Source organism: Pezoporus occidentalis, unplaced genomic scaffold (genome assembly GCF_034315485.1).
Source record: "Pezoporus occidentalis ecotype Australia unplaced genomic scaffold, CSIRO_AGI_Poc_V1 ctg94, whole genome shotgun sequence".
NCBI lineage: Eukaryota > Metazoa > Chordata > Aves > Psittaciformes > Psittacidae > Pezoporus > Pezoporus occidentalis.
In genome coordinates, this window is record NW_026916304.1 from 2,387,437 (window position 1) to 2,405,907 (window position 18,471).

An 18,471-nucleotide genomic window follows, 5' to 3' on the forward strand; every position below is an offset into this window, starting at 1 on the left:
GAACTGAATCTCTTGAACATCTGCTAGATATTCAGAAATGATTTAGATGTGTTCTCTAAAAGGAAAAAGTAGCAAGGTTTTGCAAATACGATAATCTTCTACACTAATAACTGAACATCAATGCCAGTATTAACGAGAAAAAACAGAAGGTGTTAAAACGAGCTAGCAAGCTTTTAGGCCTATTAGTCTCTCAGCCAAATGAACAGTTTTAATATGCAAGCTTTTAGGATGCTCATGCAGTTAACCCAGTATGTTTTATAATGTCTGTCTTGTCACTGAAGGAGTGGATTTTGTTGTAATAGAACCAGTTCTGGTGAAAATATCTGCTATTTCCCCATTGCTTAACAATTCTGATTTCTTCTGGTTTTCAGTCCCATAACAAGAATTACAAGTGAAGGAGGATTCCTATGCAGCTGCTTCAGGAATGTTTGTCTGCAACAGCACATTTGTTTTCCATCTGAGTGTTCACTTAAACTGCATTTCATCCTTCATTTATATTTCTCATCTACCTGATAACATCATGCATGCTGGTGCAGTTTCTATTGCTATCATACACATGACCGTGTCTGATTTCATTTGACGCTGTATAAGGTAGACCATGTTCTTGTTAACAGTAATAAGCACCAAGGTGGCTGAGTGCTGCTTTGAATGAAGATGAATGGAGGGAAATGTAATGACTATAAACTCTGCAAAGCAAAAAGGCTGTCTTAATGGACTTAGATCAGTTTATGAGAATAAAATGACTTCACTAACATAGAAGTGAGATGGACTTGACTGATTCAGTCAACAGCTTGCTTAAGGTTCCGTATTATTATCATATCACTAATAACTGCAATGTAAAGAGTTCCCTGAATCTCATAGCTCTGGTACCACTCATTCATGCCTGTAAAACTTAATTTTACTCCTGGGTAGGCACTTTGTATAATTTATTTCACCAACATATGGTTATTGCAGAGAATATATTTGGGCATAATGTTTGTTCCTTAAGTACTTAGAAATAAAAAAACCCAAAGCTACCAGAATGACCTAAGAGAGCAGACATCACAAATAGAGCGGCCAGTTCAGAGAACTGTTTTCAGTGAAACTGCAATACATTCTCTAGGCTACTCTTTATGCATTGCATACATTAAACTGTCAGCTGCTAGATGGCACAGTATACTTCCAGTTGCAACAAGCATTTGCTATAGTAATATACTATATTACGCACAAATATACTATATATACTATATTATGCACAAAGGAAAAAATCATGCTAATGATTTTATCATGGTTAAAGGAGCAGTGGAGTTCACATGGAGGTACCCTGTGCCTTCCCAAAGGTTTTTGGGTTTTTGTAAACTTGCTAAGGCAGTTCATTTTGTATACTAGTAGGAAAGAAAATTTAATACTTGAGAGATGGTTGAAATAAAAATCCTTTAAATCCAAGGCAGCATTAAGAAAAAAAGAACAAAAAGTTGTGAGTTCTCTGATCTTTATTTTGTACTTCTACTGTTAACATACAAAATCATCTTTATATTTCCAGAGCTGTTTTTCTCACTATACCATTACTTCTTTGGGTATTCTAGCAAGTGGCATCACTGAGAGTAGATCTGTGTGTGTGTATGGACAATTCTTTCCAATGTTTTTACTCTAAAGTGTTGATAAGTATTCATTATTTTTTACTGCATAAGTGTTACAAGTTTGTCTCTGTATCTGAAGAACCTTCTTATGAAAGTTGGGACACCTGGTTTCCAAGAATTCTGTGGAAAGACAGGACTTTGTCATGACTACAATTTCTGACAGTGATTTGTATGTATTGGGAAAGCATGGATTCAAGCAAGGAGCAGACTTAAAGAAAAGGCTGATCTTTTAGCAAATGTAAGAGATATTGAAACCACTCCTTTGTGTATCTTAGAGGATGGGCAAATAATTCAAGGCAACAAGTCTGTAGGAGATAGTGGACCACTTTCTGTGGACTGTACTTGCTATTGATTGTCTTCTTGTATTGCGTATGAAGTTCAAATATTGGAAGTGATAAGACACTTAAAACCATGGCTGGCAATTTCTGTCAGTCTGGCAGTGAACATCAGCAAACTGCTGTGAAAGAAAACCAATAGTAGCTAGATAAGGACATACAATTTAATGAATGGTTTGCATGCATGTCAATAAACAGAAGACTGCTCTTACATTCAGATTTTTTTTCTCACTGATGTAAATTTGAGGGTGGGAAATCTCAGTTGCACAATCAGTGCTCGATTGTGTCACAGTAAAAATAAGAGTGAGCTTTGAAAAAAGAAATTTCAAATACATTTTGAGATTTTAACTGGTTTATTCATTGCATGCTGCTGCAAATGGATTTAAAAAAATATTCCACATTACATTCAGAGTCTTATTGATAAACTAATTGCCACGTTACCTCAAACTTTGCTAAACATTCCACTGTTCCTGCTAGTAATTTCAAGCAAGCAGGCTGCATTACCCAGAGACTAGATTTCAGAATCCGTAACTACAAATGCTGCTTTGTTGTCTGTGATTTGGGATGATTTTTTTACCTATAACCACGTTGTATTCTCCTTAGTTTACTTTTAAAATCCCTAAATAAACCAGGCAAAGTGAGGAGATGCTAGCTGATTCTCCTGTGGTGTGTAGTGTTCCTTTGTGTGCTGAACACATCTGAAATGCTGACCTACTATTTTGGAACTTCTTTTTTTTTTGTATTAGCAGTCTTTCTTTTCCAAAATCTTAGGGCAATAATGCACAAGCAATGGAGCAAAGAAGTAGTTGACTAGCCAGAAAGCGTAGCTACTGGCCTCCTTGCTAGGGATACTTTTACATTTTCCAGCATGAGCCCATTTTGAGAGTTATTAAGAGGGATTTGGACTTCCAGGCCACTGCAGAATGATCACTAAACATTCATTTGTTGGAGACAGTCACTAGTATTAAGTGACTCTACATCCCTTGAAGGCATTGAAGGGTTGGTATTGATTTTTGAGTATCATTTGTAAAGCGTCTGTGCACCTGACAGCAACTGGACTATATCATCAGGCTATCCAAGGGATTTTTCATCAAATATATTTCTAAAGGTAACACTAATAGAAGAACTCTTAAGCTCTGAATCAGAAGATGGGTATGTAAGAGAGGGTAGTATTTTAAAGGAAAGAACTGAAAGAAAACAGCTCTAGAATGCTGTTTGAAGTTATGGATCACAAGCTAATCCTTGATCTAGGAAGGCAGCACCATAATTGACCTGAACATTCTTGAGGGTGTTGGATTCTTACTATTCGTGGGAGTCAGTCAATAGCAAAAAAAGCCTATTTCTTGGCTCCCAAAAAAGTGGACCCTCAGAGAAAAAAAAGAACATAAGAGGTGCTTGGCCACACTCGCTGCACCTGTGGCAGTTGATAATGCACCATGTCTAGTCCCATGCTTATGAGCTGGCTCACCTAACCTTCTCCTCTGGGAACTCGGGGCCATAGGCAGTGTGAGGTACCTACTCCACAAGTAATGCTGCAGCTGGGGCTATGTGTATGACCCTTTCCTATCACATGGTGTGAGAAACACTGTTTTGAATTAACTTGAGGTGAATACATCCGAATGTGTTGCAGAACAATTCCTGGGATTTTTTTAGTAGGATTTTAGAATCAGGTCAGATTGAGCTAACTGAGATAGAGCAGAGATTACAGTATATTTCACCTGTAGTTAGTTGAGCACTGACAGCACCCCAGACACACAGCCTGTCACTATTTTGCTAGCAAGAACAGATTTCCACCCCCAATTTACAAATAAAATCTTAAAAGTTTAACTTGGAAACGATAGTATCTCTACCTGCCAAACAAAGGCTTAAATTTATTTACTGCAAGGACCTAGAATTTAAACAATCAAATGTACTTTCTTTTTTAAAGTTTGTTTGTAAAAATTCAAGCACACAACTTTAGCTTTGACTTTCTCCTTTGATTAAGTTTTAATCTCAGGTTCTTACGCAATTTAACTTCCTGTTGCAATAAATAGGATCCAGACAGGAATACTAGTATTTTGGAAAGGAAATACGTATTCCCAGAGTTCTGCACTTAGAATCAAGTGAAAACATGATGAAAACTAAGCTTTCAGTTTTAGAACTTTCTTACTACAGTTGGGTAGTTATCTTGACCACTACCCAAATACCAGTCAAGTATTATTGTAATTGTTACTGACAAAATACTTCTGTGTAATGTCTCCAAATTTGTGAAACCTATTAGCAAGAAATATGAACTTTTATCTTGGAGAGTCTTGAAATGCCTTTCCAAAGGATACCGAGTTTTTCCAGGAATTTGGCTTTAAGAAGTGAAAATACTTAATACTTGAATTTAATACTTAAACCACAAAACTTTGCATGTGTTTTCCTTGTAAATAAATGCTAATGTACTGCAGAAGAAGCTTATTTAAACTATGCATACAAATATGCATGAATGCCAATTGGCTTCAATTTATCCTGACTTAATTTGAACTAACTTGATGGGTCTTTTGACACAAGCTGCGCTGACTAATTGTTGCATATTTGGGTGCACTGTATCAGTGAGCATGGCAATCAAAAGCTCAGCCAGATGTTCATATTTCCTTTGATTGCCCACAGCCTTAGGTTTGAAGAAAAGTCAATCAGGAAAATTATTCTTCTTAGCAGCTGTCAAGGTACTGATCGCATTACCATAATAGCAGTCAGGAAAGCAGAATAGCTCTGATTTTCCTTTCACTTACCATGGTATCAACCTTCAGCAGCAATCTTCGGTGTTGGTTTGATACTAGCACAAAACATGAAATGATGTGAAATTAGACCAAAAGTCTTTGTAAGTCATTGATACCACCACAGTGAAGAGTGAATGTACTTCTTATCTTTGTATGAACTTATATCTGTGAGTCACTTCAATAAAAGTATCTTTTGTGTATTTTATACTGCCATATGTTTATGATGAGTTATTATTGACTGCAGGCATACTTCTTCCAAACATCATCTAAAAGCTTTTAGAAGCTGAAAAAAATGAAATGTATTGCACCCATATCCAGGAAACCTAAGTCTACTGAAACAATTCCTTTGGATTTACTTTAAGACCTGTAAGATACATCAAGCTTTAATTTACTCCACAAACAATGTTTTTCAATTTAGTAGTGTTTTCATGAAAGCATGCACACAAAACTAAGGTGGTGTTGGGTTTTTTTCCCCCTTTTTGTGTATTTTTTTCCTGATATTCTGGAAGCATCTAACAGATGGAGAATTTGCATTTAGTTCCAGGAGGGATACAGCTCAAAACCATTCTCTCCTTTCATTCCTAGGTGTTTGGAATGTATCCTTGCATTTCCTGCATAAGTAGATCCTATCTCATTAAGGGTGAATTAGGGTTGGTTTTTTTTTTTGCTAAGGAGAACTGAGGGGAAGAAAGCCTAGTCTTACATCACTGCTGTTAATTTGCTGCTTGTCTATGTGTAGGACTGGAGCAGGTCTCTTTACTTTGTTGCATGTTACCTAGAAACATCCTAAAACTGAATGCAGAAGACTCCTTGACATGGTCCTTAAAGGCGATGGACTGTGGACAAGAGGATTCCTTGTCTTCAATTGCTTGTCTTAAAAGTTGTGATGAAATGTCCTATATATTTCAGCAAGTGCAAAAGCAGACTTGTGGACAGTAACAGCTCTGTATTTTTGAGTAACAAAGCTTGTCCTTGTTTTTCACATTGTTTAATGGGTGTCACATAAAAAAGATGAATTTAACCTGACAGATGAAGACAACAGTGGAAAGATTCTGGAAATATTATCATGTGTGGTGAGCTCCAGCAGCAATTAATCCAGGAATAAGTTTGCTGAAAGGTAGCTCCCAGGCTCAGCCACAAAAACCTGATTGGTTTTCAATCAAAACTGTCAGAGGAAGAGATTACATGGAAGAGGAGAAATCACACCCACCCCAAAATTACTTAATATGACTTTTAGTCTCAGTGGAAGAGTTTTCAGTGCAAAAACTCTTCAAAGGGTGTTTCAAAACCAATGACACATATCCCTGGTTAGTTTATAGAGTTATTTGAATATTGTTCATTTTTGCTCACCTGCTGTCAGAAGTCCCACAGCTACTGAGGTTTTTCCGAACTGTGCAGCCCCTTCTAGCAACCGAAACACCCGGGTAAAGAAAAGAAATAACCCCTTTCTTTCCCTTTACTCTTTGAAAAGGTTTCTTGCTGTACATTACATACACTAAACTCATCAGAGATTGGTGCCGACTCATGGGAAGTGTTTGCATGGCATGACAGGAAAAACACAAGCCAGAGGTGGAACTGATCCCTGTACACCATGGACACATAGTCAGAGGACACACAGTGGGTTCGTGTGTCTGAAGGAGGAGAAGGTTGGGTTCTTATTTTGTGATTTGATTTTGTGGGTTTCTTTTACTTGACACTGCAGAGTTAATAGATTTGAATCTATCTGTTTGAATGTGTGGCTCTGTGACCAGTACATAGCATTCACATGCCATGTGCTTTTGCCCTTTTCTGCCTTGATGCAGCCTTGTGCTCTCTGCGTGGGAGTTGGCCACGTTTATTCAGAGGAATTTGAAAGCATACATCAAACGCTCTACTCCTTTCCTGTGTTTAAACAGAAAAAGGCTGGATGCTATCTGGCTAATGCTGCCTATGCCATGAAAATATTCCAGTGTTGAAACAGCGAGACAGCCCTGAAGTACTTTGATTGGTTTGCTTCCTCTGTGTTATGTGTCCCATTAGAGTTAAATGTATGATTTCATACACCGTCACAGCTGAGTTCCACTTGGGTAATGTGCATCCAAATTTGCTGTCTATCTATATGAAGTATTTATCAGTGTGCATATTAAGATGGTATCAACTAAATTTGCTTGCATATGTTTCAGCCCTTAGATGCTTCCAAATTTGTGATTTCACTTTCATCTTAGTTTTATACTAGATAATTCCAACCTACTCATTAAATTTAACGAGTAATCACACCGGCTAGCTGCTGTTTCTACATGGAACATTTGTGCACACAGTCATCAGGAAGATTATACAAAACAGGAGAAATGAATGCACATATGCAAAACTGCATAATGGCTTGAAATAGTCAAGAATCATTTAATCAGGACATTTTTCAGGTATCATCAGTTAATGTTTACTGTCCTTTTCTTTTTAGGATTTTTATTGGTTTCTCCAGGAAAATAGTCATGGAAAAATGTGGCACTCGTTCAAATGTGGGCCCTCAAGATATTACGGCTTTGTTTTGAAGTCAATGGGTTTAGAAAATGAAATGGACTAACACTAATGTGCAGAGGGAGGTTTCACATGGTCATCAACATGACCTGATCTTCCTGTTGTTTTCATTTGACTTTTGTTGCAAAGACAGTCGTCGGGAGGACTGTAGTGCTTCCTGACCCATATGCTTGTCTATGGTCGGGTAAAAGACACAGAACTTGAGCAGCCCTGGTCATTGCTTACTCCTAATCTGGATGTCTGTATGGCCTGGATAGATTTTATGTTTAGTGAGTCTGGAAGCATGTTATTGTGGCTGTATATTGATTTCTGAGCCTGCTCATGCTCTCTGATGCACAAGTTAAAAGTAAACATAGAGCAGAGCAATAAGCCTGAGTTTTTTTAATGGAAAATATTAACTAAATGTTGAAATTGTGGGTAGGACTAACAAATAACAGTGTTCCAATACAAGTAGTGTTTCAGACACAGATACTAGTTTCTTACTTGTTAGTTTACTCAGAATCTTACAAAGAAAGCCCAGTGAAGTCAGCTAGGGTATAATCCCTGACTTGAATGACTTTTAGAGCAGGCACTGTTCTTTACAACACATAAAGTATGTTAAGTGAATGAGAAGTGGAGAGATTTAGAATGAAGTTATTTTTACTGACATAAAATCTGTCAAATATTAACAAAAATAAAAGGTTTTATATTCTTTTCAGACAGTCTCTTGAGCCTATGTCTTTTTTTATTAGAATATCATCTCAATGACAGCTGAGGTGAGAAAGTAGCTCTGCTTTGTGGTCCCATGGTCCAAATTGGCTCACAAGATAACACGGCACGATGTGAAGGCTCAGGAGAATGCATAAATATATAACCTTCATAACATTCACAGTCACTTTCTGATTTGGTCACTTAGTCCTTTATTATTCCTCAGAAAGATTTTAGAAATAGCCACTTTGATCTAGGACTGCAGACTTGCTCAATACACAGATATAAAGATCAGAGCTGTTTACTGTCAGAACCAGAACAGAGCCCATTTCTGAACAGAGCCAAGTGTGTTTCACCTGACCACTTTTCCCCTTTTTTAACTGTGATGTTTCCATTGGAAATGATGAGGTATTTTTCTTCAAACTAACTGAAAAATATTTGACTGGTAGGAGAAAGTCCAGTGGTCTCCACACTGAGATTCTTTACCCATGTACTAGAGGACGGGAGCTGAGGACAGTACCGACAGTTGAGTAGAAAAGAAAGGCGCAATAAAACCAAGGCAAAACGGTTCTCAGTGTACAACAGAAAGGAGAAAAATATAGGGGGAAAAAGGAAGTAAAAAAGCAGTGGAGAAATATGTTCATGAAGTTCAACCAAGCCAAGTGCAAGGTCCTGCACCTGGGTCAGGGCAATCCCAGGCATTGCTTTTTACCAAATTAGCAATAAGCCTCTTTGATCATTCATGTGCCTAGAAAAGGATCACAAATAAGATACCTTTCCAAGTAAATACGATAGACATGACATGTAATATCCTGCCCTTGTCATTTTCAAGTTATTCTTGGTGCATGTACAATAAAAGATGTTCATTCACAGAAGACGGAATGTGTTTGTAATAGGAAATCAATGGCTATTAAGGCATCTCCTACCAATCATTAGCATGTGAAGCTTCATTTTAAATTAACAATGCTGTTCCTAAGGGGAGGAATCTTAAGCAAAAACTATGCCTGTTTTTTGAACAGCTGGTAGCTTTCTGTGTCACAGGGTGACTGCTGATGTCTTCTAGCTATAATGACTGCCCACTTAGACTGAAAAAAATACCTTCCTTACATTACATGCAGTTTTCCAAGAGATGTGCCAGTCGTGGTTAATTGATATTGCCCTGTCCTGGGTTAAAAAAGAGGAAAGCAGGGAGAAAAAGGAGAAACTACATGTATACAAAGGACAGTTTATACCTCCTTAGTTGTAGCTTGTCATTTAAATCTACAGATATGTCCGCATTATTCTGAACAGAACACTGCCTCTATCTGTAATATTTGTTGTGTTTCCTGTGTGCCTACTCACTCAATCTCCATGCAACATGACAGCAACACCTGCATTTGCAGTGAAGAACCCATCTTCATTATACCACCTCCAGTGTGGCTCTTCGCTGTTCGGAGAGAGAACAGAGAAGAAAAACTGCCCAATTTGCTCTGAGGGAGGGTGATATTGCACCATCACAGAAAATCCATGTTCTCAAAAGTCTGTCAGCTGCTAGAGGTAAAATCCAGCTGTCATATAGCAACAGAATTGTCATCTGACAGTTTTAATCTGTTTGTGATTACACAGGGTTTTGATTTCTGGTGTAAAAAATGTTGAGCCTTGTTTTCTTATGGACTTGGTTGAGTAAGGCATTTTAGCTTACATAGTTTTAAGATTTTTAGTAACAACATTGATGAATCTGAAGCTTTACGTTTTTATGGCTCATAGGACTGGACTACCGAATGTCACAGAAAGACTAAATGTGTGAGTTTTTATGTGACATTTTCTGTTCTGAAGAGCTCTCTGTTGGGTTTTCAGAGCACTGATGAGACTTCTGTTAGGAGAAAAATAAATATGTACTTTTTGCTTGAAGACAAGAACACATAATGGCAATTTTCCTCCTTTAATCAGAAACTTCGAGAGAACAAGAGTGTATTGAAACAGAGAATGGACAAAGAGGCATTAGAATCAAGAGGTAGAGAGATGTGTTCATGGCAAGGGTAAACAGTAAGGTACCTGGCTAAGGCCTTGCCTGAGAGATGTAGAAAGACTCAAGTTCATTTCCTCCTTTGAAACATTGTCAACATGAACACTGGCAAGATATGTTAACTAATACTGGAAAAAAATCTGGGTTCATTTGTCTCCTTGCATACATCGTTACACTCTATTGCTGCACCAGTCTGCTGCAGCCTAATCCTGACTTGCCAAATCAGTTAGCAGATTAAAAAAATCACATAAATCATTTTGGAAGAGGACTCAGGTGACACAGGTCATGTCTCTAGCTTGGACCTGTTGCTGTTTCTGGTTCCACTACCTAAAACACCGGAAATGTTGTGTTTCAGTATTTTCTAGGTCTTGACCTAGTTCTTGTCGATAAATGGTTTACTTACCTTATGGGATCCTAGAAGGATAAACATGAGATTGTGAAGCAGTTGGTCATTCCAGGTTGTAAAAGAGTGGGGAAAGACTACTGGGTTCCCATCTTGTGTTTGATAATATTGTGTGTACTGCTGCAGCTACAAATCCATAAGAACTAAATGAGAACTTGTCAGCCTTGCTGCATACTGCCAATGGCCAGATCAGTGTCTTTTCTATTAACACTTCTCTTCTCAGTACTGTTGCTCAGTGCTTGCCAGGACATGTAGTAAGAGTACTTTTAGTCTGGATGGTCTGGAAGCAGAGTGAAGTTACAGTAATGACAGTGGATGAACTCTGGACGCTGAAAAAAGATAATGACCAATCCAGGTAGACAAGACTTGATTTTATTAATAAAATTTGTATTTTCCTCTTTGAGGTGAGAGTTACAAACTTTGGTTCAAAAATAAAGAAAATATGACCAGCAAGAAGTTGACTTTTGAAATCCCACTTTTACATGTATAAACGTGCATAAGAAAAGACCAGTTGGAAACGAGCCAGCAGGAACTAGTACTATTTAATTTAACAATTTTTGAAGAAATAGAAACAAACATTTCTTTTCAAGTCTTACATATATTATGAAAAATAATTACAAAAGGATTTGTGTTGTAAAGCTAAAATGTAATTTCTACTTCCAACTACCTGAATAAAATGTTCAGAGGGAAGGCCAAACCAACATTTGTTTGGTGACATTTGACTAGCACATTGTATCAGGTTTGGTCAAAGTCAGCTCTGTAGGAAGCAGTACCCTTGTATGTTGCTTAGCAACTGTGTAGAATCACATGACCTAGACATATTGCATCCCTGGCCTTTAGGTGAAATAACAAGGAAAAAATACTTCATATTAATGGGACAGGCAAATATTGTATAGGACCATTCTTTGGAACTTTCCGTATCCAGTTCAGGAAGCAAACATCCATCATTGCTCACATAAAAATCTAAGTAAACACTGCAAGAATCCATAAATAATTCTTAGAATGCAGTTTCAATATTGATGTAAATAAGCACAATGGAAACAAATTCAGATGAGAGTAAAGAGACTGATTTCTTTCACACAGATTTTTAACAGATCTTTTACAGAAAAGTTGGTTGGTTTTTTTTTTCTCATTTTTCTTACAGATTTTCCCCACCCAAAAATAGAAATTTGTTTATTTTAGGTATATACAGGTATCTTAGGAAATGGTGGAATGAGAAAAGAACATAAGAAGTCTGAGGTATAGCACCATGGAACACAGCACCTTTGAGGTGCTTTCACTGAAATTCGTCACCACAGAGTGATACCAGCAGAAGAGAGTTTCAGTGTGCTGATCAAGATCTTCCAGTTTTGCCACCTTACATTTTGTTGGTGACTTCAAATAACAAGCTCTTCAACAGCAATATATACAATTATTATTAATCAGAAATGGAACTGGCTTCACTTGCAAGTACAGCTTTATTTTTTCAAATACATACACAGTTCTGACAATGGAGTTTTGTAGTTATAAAATAAGAGCCAGATGCAATTCAAAGACACATGCAAGTTTTGGAAATGGACAGAGAAATAACAGTATAGTACTGTACACAGAATAATTACAATTTATTCAACACTTTCTTAACACCGCTTTGCTGTAACGGAAGGAGCACCATGTTGTTCATTTTTTTTACAGCACCGAAGGACTCCAAAGGGGTTGTTCCTACAGTGAGCCCTATTTGTCTGTGCCACAGCATCTTTGTAAAAAAAGTTTAAGTCATGTGATTCTGGCCCTACAAGGGCAACAATTACTTTCTAGGTAAGACATACACAATAAAGACATATTTTCTACGCCATCCTCACTCAAAACTTGCATGTGGCATAAAGTGGGTTGGTAGCACCAAAGTGCAACATTTTTGTTGATCTGATTTTTGTCTTAAGCTTAACCAAGGAAGCAGACTGGACCGACCTCAAATCCAAACTTCTGATTCTGATCACCAAAGTCATTGATCATCACATCAACTATAGGCACTTGATCTATTTTGGGTGTGTTGATTTCAATCACCGTCTTTGCATAGCCTTTTCTTGACTGTTAAAAAAGAAGGAAAGAAAGAGAAACAAACCCAAACATGGTTATATATCAGAGCAGTAAGCATGTGCTATAGATCTTCATAGGCTATCTCTGAGTGTAGAATTTATAAATTATTGCCCCCCTCATGGGCAAGTTCTTAGGATTTTATTTTAAAAATTAAAGGGAATGGTTTTGATTTTAGAAAGTGATCAGCCCATAGCTTTTTGACTTACTACAACAGGCCTACAAATGAAGTTACCCAAGACATTTAATGTTTCTTAGAGAATATATATGCTATCTGTACTATTAAATAACTTACAACAATATTCTCCTAGCAGTGTACATGTCTTCCTTGTGAAAAAATTAGTTCTGAAAGGCAGAAGATCCACTTCTAAGAAGAAAGACTGTGACCATCTCACAAAGTATTACAGCAGCTGTTTGGACATGAAAGAAAGCAGTAGTCTGACAGGACTGCCAGCTGATGCCTTTAGAACCAGGTTTGAAGGCACACTTCCTAACAAAGGCTCTCTAGATCCTCTAAATATCACCCAACCAAGTCATCATGTGAGTTAGCAGGACTGCACTTTGTTCAGATTGTCTCTTGTATCTTGCTGAGAACCCTTTCACCTATGCCAGGGTCTCAGAGTTTAGATGAGCATCAAAATTATGTAGACCTGAGCGTTCCCAGTTTAGTGACAGACTTAAAGCCTCTGAAGCTCTACATTCACCCACTGCGGATAACAAAAGCAAAATACAGAACCTACAGAAAGGCTGTCCCAAAGCAGTATGCATTCAGATGTCATTACTGAGGGGAAGAGACTCTGCACCTACCTGAGCTGAATCTCTGTCTCAGAGCCAGGTGTGTATCCTGGCACTTTCAGGTCTCTGATTTCTATCATTGATTTCTCAGGAGCTGCCTTCAAAAGGCTCCCATATCAAACCCCAAAATAATTAATGAAGCTTTAACTGTCACTTGCTCCTTTGATGTCTTTGTTTAAAAGTGTTCAGTACAAGCCATTCTGTTTCTGAGAAGAGGTAACAGTTGCTATGCCTACAAGACCCTGCTGGAGAGGTAGCCAGGGAGCTGATAGGTGTTTGGGATTTTAGCTGAGCTAAGAAAAGATTCTGAAAGATACAATCCACAAACTTCACCTGGCTTTGACTACCAAAATTGAGAAAAGGAAATACAAAGAAACATATCAATACAATTAATTCACTGTTTGTGTACACATATATGGCTTAGTTCATACACGTTTTTACTGTATTCACTAAATATTCTGTCTTTATATGGCTTGATTTTGAGTATAAGCATACTCTCCCAAGGGGCTGCCTCCCCTGATTATGCTTTTTCTGCTTCTGCTCTTCTCTTACACTGTGCTCATATTAGCAAATAGTCTAGTTTCAGCACAATGGGGCTGACAGCCTGCATGCATGCCAGGTTTATTCCATTTCTGTTGCTTGGCTTACGTTTGCTTAGGGTTTTTTTTTCTTGGTACCTATATGAAAATTAAATAAGGGAATTATGTACTGTAGTTAATAATCTACTAAAAGGCATTCTATTAAAAACAGAATAGTTCAGAGGTTTTTTTTTTTTTTCCCAGAAGAAAACTGTGAAAAAAATGTGCTTGTTTGATTTCTACATTAATTGATAGGTTGGTTTTGTAAAGACTCTTCTGAGCCTCCACTTACCGCACAGCCATCGTGAAGGGCTTTGATGTGAGGACTGTTGTCATAAGACATTTCTTCATCATTTGATCCTAAGAACCTTAGTGCTTTGTCATAGCTGTCAGATGATGCATCATACCAAGCTACAGACTGATGACAGTTGTAAGTGAAATTCTGTCTGGCAGAGGCACTCAGTAGTCTAAGGAATGTCATTTGGACCATATTAATGGAATTGCCTTCAACATCCAAATAGGAAAGCTGGAAAATACAAGTTACATCAATATTTTTCCATTTCCTTTGTTAAAATGCAAACTAAAATTATTGTTGACAAAAGAACCACAAAACTGTCCTTAAAAAAAAAAAAAAAAAAAAAATCAGCCAACATAATAACATTTTATGGAGTGTTAAAGTTCAATAAAGCTACAGCTCAGTAAATAGGTTTTCATCTTGTAGCAATAGATTTAGGATGAAGAACTCAGGACAGAATTACACACTGAAAGACAGCAGAATCTCTTTGGGAATCTGCATTCAGTTAATTATAAAGTGATGTCACCCTGCAGTCTCATCTTTGCATACTCAGTATATTTCCAGCTACCTAGAAGTGGGCAGGGGATCTGCGCTCCAGCTGCTTCACTAAGGGTCAGTGGTGATGTGAGCACTGGGATCATTGTGGCAAAATATAGAGCAGGCTGCTGTCCAGTGGCAAGAGGTTGCATACCTGTGCTAATATTTAGGGGAAAAGGTCTGGGGCTGAAGAGACTTTTTATTATCTATGTATTTGTAAAATTATTTGGGATCTGTTGATCACTGATAATGTGTACTTGATTTGTGAGTAACTGTTATGTTGCAGTAATAACTTACAAGTTTGCCTCGCTTAAATTCACTAAACCAAGATCCTGGATTCTCCTTTGGCCATGATGAAATCCTAACCTGCGAGGTAAAACAGCAGAGATAGAAGTATTTAAAACATATGTTATCAGATAGGAAGGTTTTACATTACCCGGGACAAATTTCACATCAGATAGTAGATCTCAGCCCCTTTAAAGGTCTAAAATAGGACGGTTTTCTTGTACAGAATGCCTTCAAATTAGTAACTTTAAACAGAATCCAAAGTGACAGCTTATAAAGAGAGCTATTTCTATTTAAGGGAGACTGTTTTCATTTGTTAAGTTTCAGGTAAACTGCTGGTTTAAATTTTCCCTGTGAAGAGTGTATAAATTAGAGTTTTCACTGTTGTTAATGCTGATAGATCTCTCTCATTTAGGTAAGCTTTTAGAAAGCCACCTCTACACCATCTGCCCCATCAGAGGTCATTTATAACAAGTGAGGACGCTGTTAATATATAGTTTTTTATATCTACTTTGCACAGGTATAAAAGGAATAGACATAAATGAAACCACAAGAGAAATGCAGTAAGAGTCTAGGTTTTAGGTCAAACGCTAGATTATGCACTTTAACTGGCTGCGCAGCTATGTTGCACCCTGAAATGCAGTGAAATGCCAGCAAGCAGATGCAGAGATTCCCTATCTAAGCAAAACAGTGAAAATACTGTTTGTTACATCTATGTACCATTTTACCACTTCATTCAGATTTGTGCACATTTTAGTGTAACCAGAGAGATAGATATACGAAAATGTGACAATGTAATTATCTTCTTTAGTTCAACATTGCAACAGCGTAGTAGGATCTCTCAGCAGCCAGCTGAAAACACAGATTGGCACTTACTCCTTCAGATTTTTTATCTGGGTAGATGCAAGTTTCTCCGCCTGCTGTGAAATTGCAGTACACTTTGAAGGAGTCTCCAGAACATCCCTGGTTAGGATCAATCCAATACTCCCCTAAAACAAATGAGAAATTATTTGGCTTATGTAGTGAAATCAGTATTTGTAAGATCCAGGTTTTACTGCTACCCCAGTACCTTTTCCTCTACTTTGGTCCTCCAAAGTTTGTAGCAAAGTTGTTTTATCTGAATGATGAGAAAGCAACACTTTTCTGCCCTGTGATTTGTTTCTGCTATTATCAAGACTTAATAGACTTATCAAGTCTATTTTTATCTTTTCTTTTGTCTAATTTTTTCCTTTTCTTTTTCTCTAATTTTACTTCAAACTATGATTCTGTTGCAGGATACTGCTTGAGGTTACAAAAGAACTTGGTCTAGTGGAGGAAGGACATTATGCATGAAACATACATTGCAAGTCTCAACAATTTGGCCATTTCAGTATTTAAGATAGAAGGATAATTTGTACCTGTGGTAACAGCACTTTCAAAAACAGAGCACAGGCATCTTCAGGCATAAAAAAGATATGGCTTAGGTCAAAGAGAAAAATCTGTAGTCATTTGCACACCTATCTACATAAAAACATGGCCACACAGGGCTTGGTCAGGTTGTAGCTGGCACAACTACCTAAAGCTTTTATTGAAAGAGCCATATTTTAAGCAAAGATGTTTTTGCTACTGGGTTAGGAAGCTGCAAGACTAGACTAGTGAAGCTCCAGGCTGCTTCAGTTGATAAAAGCACCTTAACTAATCCTTGGTTAGGTGACACAGTAGGAAAGACAGTTAAAACTTCCCCTATATAGTTTCAAGAATCCTGCCAGACTGGCATGTCTGAGAATTCAGGCTCTACAATGCTAGGGTGAGTGAAGGCTGGGCATGAAAGAGAGCCACAGTCAATCCAAGGTCCATTAAAAATCAACACTTTTTAACAAGATACTAATTATAATGGTGATTTCTGTGGTGTGGGTCCTTCAGCTAGTTTCTCAGTAAGACAGAAGATGATTTTCTGACACTACTGTTCTAATCCAATTTCAAGCTAATACTGAAGGTTTCAAAGAATGACAAATCCCTTCATCAGTTCTGTCTTCTAATTACAGGACATAGACAAAGCATTTATGGTATTTTAAAATTCTATTGATTCAGGCTGTACTTACTGAAAACAAGTTCTTGCCCCTGGAGAATCTTGTGTTTTAATGAATGCACTTACTTCTATTTTAAACAAAATATTACTTTTATATGAAGAAAGCTCCAGATACTAAGCAAATACTGGTAAATGAAGAAAGTGAATCTGGTTTATAAAAAACATTCATTAACGCCACTGAATTGTAAAATATGTATTTTTCATATAGCATATACATTGCTTAACTATGCCTCAAGTCAACCATCTGTTTTTATCTATCTAGAATGAAAACAATAAAATAGCATTAAACTGTTGAAATCTATTTTCCCTCCCATTTAAAAGCACAACAAAATACTGATTTGAACTTGGAAAAGTATCCATTGCAAACTGAAAAAACTATGAAAGCATGAAAGCTCTGTGAAGGCTAACTTTCATTTAAACCTTTCCAGAGGATAAACTCAGAAAACAACAAAGAATAATTGAATCAAGACAGTTCTTGAGAACACAGGGTCTTGTTCATACTACTCTGCATTTTATTAAGCTAGTTCTTAGATGCACTAAACAGTATGAGAGAAACTTGAATGTCTATTCACTGAATTATATAGAACAAACAGTGGTCATGCAGTGAAACAAATGATTGTTTCTAAGGGTAAAAGAAGAGTAAATTTTTTGAGAGTCACAGTCAATAATAAATCTCATATAATACCAGTGCTATATTTTTTTGCTCAGCTAAAGTATACAGCTAGAATAGTTTTCATTTCTTTTAATACAAGCTATTAGCTATCCCAGCAGGCTGACGTTTGTGATTTTCCTTTCCACTGATCTAATTAGCATCAATCTTTAATTCCTCTCCTGTTTGGATAGTTCTGGAAATGCAAGGCCCACATTTCCAAAATTTATGCTTTTTATTTGGCACTCCACAAAGTTTTAAATCTAAACCCAGATCAGGTTACATATTTAAAGCATTTAGGATTTCACCAAGAGAATGGCTCTTACTTACATTTTATGCATTTTTATACATGAAAAATTGATTTAATGAGACTCTGTTCATTGATCAACTATATTAACCACCTACCAATAATGAATTATTCTCTAAAGTATCCTAGCAGATTATAACTTCAGCCTTGTTTGCCTTTGTCATGCAATATTAACATACCATCTGGGAAGTCTGGGTGGCAGAGTTGCAGGTCTTTGCAAGTTCGGGCTGGGTTATTCTGTGTGCCCATTGGATACTTCATATGCTCAATGTCTTGCTTCAGTGAATTCAATGAACCAAAGATCTCTTCCATGCCATCAGAATAATCCAGAATATTATCACCAGCATCAGATAACATGTAATCAGGAGATCTTCTTGTCTTTTTGGGTGACTGGATTGGCAGTGGCTGGATTACCTCACCTGGAGGACCCTGAGTGGAAAACAATGTATCTGGTTACCTTTTCTGTCTGTTTTTCAGCTGCACAAATAGGCAGACGAAGACCACAGGATGTGGCTTGCAGAAGCTTTGAATAGGCTTTCTTCAAATTCTTTGTTTCACTTATTTCCTTGATATTTTGGGG

The 18,471-nt window shown here is 37.2% G+C and overlaps 1 protein-coding gene and 1 long non-coding RNA gene across 9 annotated transcripts in view; one reads left to right on the top strand and one right to left on the bottom strand.

The window, feature by feature from the left end:
- The window catches only part of LOC134157295 (uncharacterized), a 107,078-nt gene that overhangs the window by 43,843 nt on the left and 44,764 nt on the right, over window positions 1–18,471 (top strand). The gene's annotated exons all lie outside the window — the stretch shown is intronic.
- The window catches only part of COL11A1 (collagen type XI alpha 1 chain), a 156,263-nt gene continuing 149,208 nt past the window's right edge, over window positions 11,417–18,471 (bottom strand). For all 7 annotated transcript variants that reach the window (XM_062606099.1, XM_062606098.1, XM_062606101.1 and 4 more), the window contains 5 exons: window positions 18,071–18,320; window positions 15,744–15,856; window positions 14,880–14,948; window positions 14,043–14,276; window positions 11,417–12,371 (listed from right to left, as the gene is read on the bottom strand). In XM_062606099.1, the coding sequence (XP_062462083.1) occupies window positions 12,225–12,371; window positions 14,043–14,276; window positions 14,880–14,948; window positions 15,744–15,856; window positions 18,071–18,320 (813 nt within the window). In that variant the 3' untranslated portion in view covers window positions 11,417–12,224. The remainder of the gene's footprint in view (window positions 12,372–14,042; window positions 14,277–14,879; window positions 14,949–15,743; window positions 15,857–18,070; window positions 18,321–18,471) is intronic.